This window comes from Sapajus apella, unplaced genomic scaffold, assembly GCF_009761245.1.
Source record: "Sapajus apella isolate SASKATOON/1434 unplaced genomic scaffold, GSC_monkey_1.0 scaffold5731, whole genome shotgun sequence".
NCBI lineage: Eukaryota > Metazoa > Chordata > Mammalia > Primates > Cebidae > Sapajus > Sapajus apella.
The window spans coordinates 2,085-4,295 of record NW_022442655.1 but is presented as its reverse complement, the minus strand read 5'-3'; the positions used below and the strand labels follow the sequence as shown (position 1 = coordinate 4,295).

The following is a 2,211-nucleotide window of genomic DNA, read 5'->3' as shown; positions in this document are numbered from 1 at the left end:
CAGATCACTGCAGCCCTGGGCGGCCTACTCACGCCCCTCTTCCTCCGTGGCATCCTGGCCTACGGTGGAAGGACTGGTGGACAGCTGGCTGCCAGCTGCTGTCCAGCCTCTTCAGCCTCTACTTCCACCAGCTCTTGGTGGGCTCCCAGCTGCCTGCAGACCCTCCTGGGTTCCTGAGGTCTGGTCCTGGGCCAGCAGGACATGAGCCTGCCCACTCTGTGTGTTCCCCGGTGTCCCAGCTGCAAGGTGAGGCCGGACTCCTCGCCGTCCCCTTCACCGCAGTGCCTGAGCCACGGCCCCCCCTTGGACACCAAATTTCTGCCTCAAAACTGTCTGTCCTGGACCCAGCAGCAGGAGGGTCCCAAAACCATTGTCTCCAAAGTGTGTGTGCCAGGTTTGAGTGGTGGGGGTGCTGCTGGCTGCTCTTCTGAACAAATAAAAGGAGCATGAAGATTTTTACAAAAAAAAATTATCTTATGTCACCCCTACGTTGGAATTTAATAAGCCTCAGGCATTTCCAATTGTAGACTAAAACCACTCTTAGCACTGTCGTATTTTCCATGTATCAGCACAGAGATGTCTTATGTAGGGAAGGGGCAGGTATGAAGTAAGGTAGATTATCTACACCTCTTACTCTTTCGGGATTTTTGCTCCCATGCTGCTGCCCGTTCAGTCGCACAGGAATGCTATGTGATGGCCAGCTGCTTCCTTCCTTGGTTATCATCCACTACAGCTGCTAGTTAGGTTTGGAGGGATGACTTTTAGTAAATCTTGGGGATTTTACTGATTTGTTTTCATTTTTGGGATTTTGTGAGGTGGGAGTGGGGAGCAGGAATTGCACTCAGACATGACATTTCACTTCATCTCTGCTAATGAAAAGGGTCCTTCCTCGTGAGGGATATCTGTGTGTCAGTTCTGTCAGCTGCAAGTTCTCGTATAATGAAGTCAATGCCATCAGGCCAAGGAAATAAAATAATTGCTTCCCTTAAAAAAAATGGCTTCTGAAGTTTTGGCAAAACCTCAGATTCGTGGCCTTCTGGCCAGGCGTCTGCGAATTCATATGGTTGGAGCTTTCCTGGTATCCCTGGGGGTTGCAGCTCTCTATAAGTTTGGTGTGGCTGAACCAAGAAAGAAGGCATACGCAGATTTCTGCAAAAATTACAGTCCCGAGATAGATTTTGAGGAGATGAAGAAGGCTGGTATCTTTTGTAGTATAAGGTGATCTTGGAATAGAAAGAATTTCTTCAGGTTGAATTACCTATAAGTTTGTCACTGACTCGGGTTCCTCTACTATGACACATGAATATGTGGGCTAAGAAATAGTTTCTCTTGATAAATAAACAATTAACAAATAAAAAAAAATCTCGTATTTCCCTTTGAAATAAGCTCAGCCTCTCACTTAAAACAACAGTACTTTTCCTCAGAGACAATTGGTATTACAATTCATCATCTTATACCCTCAATAATTTTAATATCAATTTATTATTTCCAGATTTTCTGTTTAACTGCAGACTTTCTGTGCATTAATAGTTACGGAAGTTCTAGCTCTTTCCCTTATTGTGTCATCATCTGTCTTAGAAAACTGGGATTTGAAATGAAGCTGAGTTTGGTGATTTTGAGATTGAGATTCCCCTGATCATGTGGTCTGATAAAAATGTTTTATGTGTGTAATCAACTCATTCAGTAAATATGTAGTGAATGCCTGTGATGTGCCAGACACCGTACTGGGTGCCTGAGATTCAGCACGAGGTTGCCTTTAGGAACCTTACGTTCCATGTAGGGGTAGCAGAGAGAGATGCATATCAGATAATGATGAGTGCATTTAAAAAAAAAATTAGCAAAGTAGGGGATATTGGGAATAGAGAAGAGATTGCTGGGTCCTTTAAAGTTTTTTCCCCTCCAGCTTTGTGGAGGTATAATTGCAAATACTGCCTATATTCAAGGTGTGCAACATGGTGTTTTGATACACGTATACATTGTGAAATGATTCCCACGATCAAATTAACACACCCTTGACTACACATTTTATGCATCTGTGGTGAAGACACTGAAGATCTACTCTCTTAGCAAATTACAAGTCAATAATATAGAATTATTAAGTCAAGTAGATAATGCAGTATTAACTAAAGTCACCATGCTATACATCGGATTCCCAAAACATAATTCACCTTGAACCCAAAAGCTTGTACCCTTTGGCCAACGAGATTGCTG

At 43.5% G+C, this 2,211-nt stretch overlaps 1 protein-coding gene across 1 annotated transcript; it reads left to right on the top strand.

The window, feature by feature from the left end:
- Positions 1–990: 990 nt before the first annotated feature.
- LOC116547952 (cytochrome c oxidase subunit 6C-like) lies at positions 991–1,362 on the top strand. Its single transcript, XM_032273683.1, has one exon. It carries the CDS (start codon positions 995–997, stop codon positions 1,220–1,222), a length of 228 nt encoding a protein of 75 aa, XP_032129574.1. The 5' UTR covers positions 991–994; the 3' UTR covers positions 1,223–1,362.
- The last annotated feature ends 849 nt before the right edge of the window (positions 1,363–2,211 follow it).

What these genes read in the sequence shown, in the direction of transcription:
- LOC116547952 (XM_032273683.1), top strand. Translation starts at nt 995, where the DNA reads ATGGCTTCTGAAGTTTTGGCAAAACCTCAGATTCGTGGCCTTCTGGCC.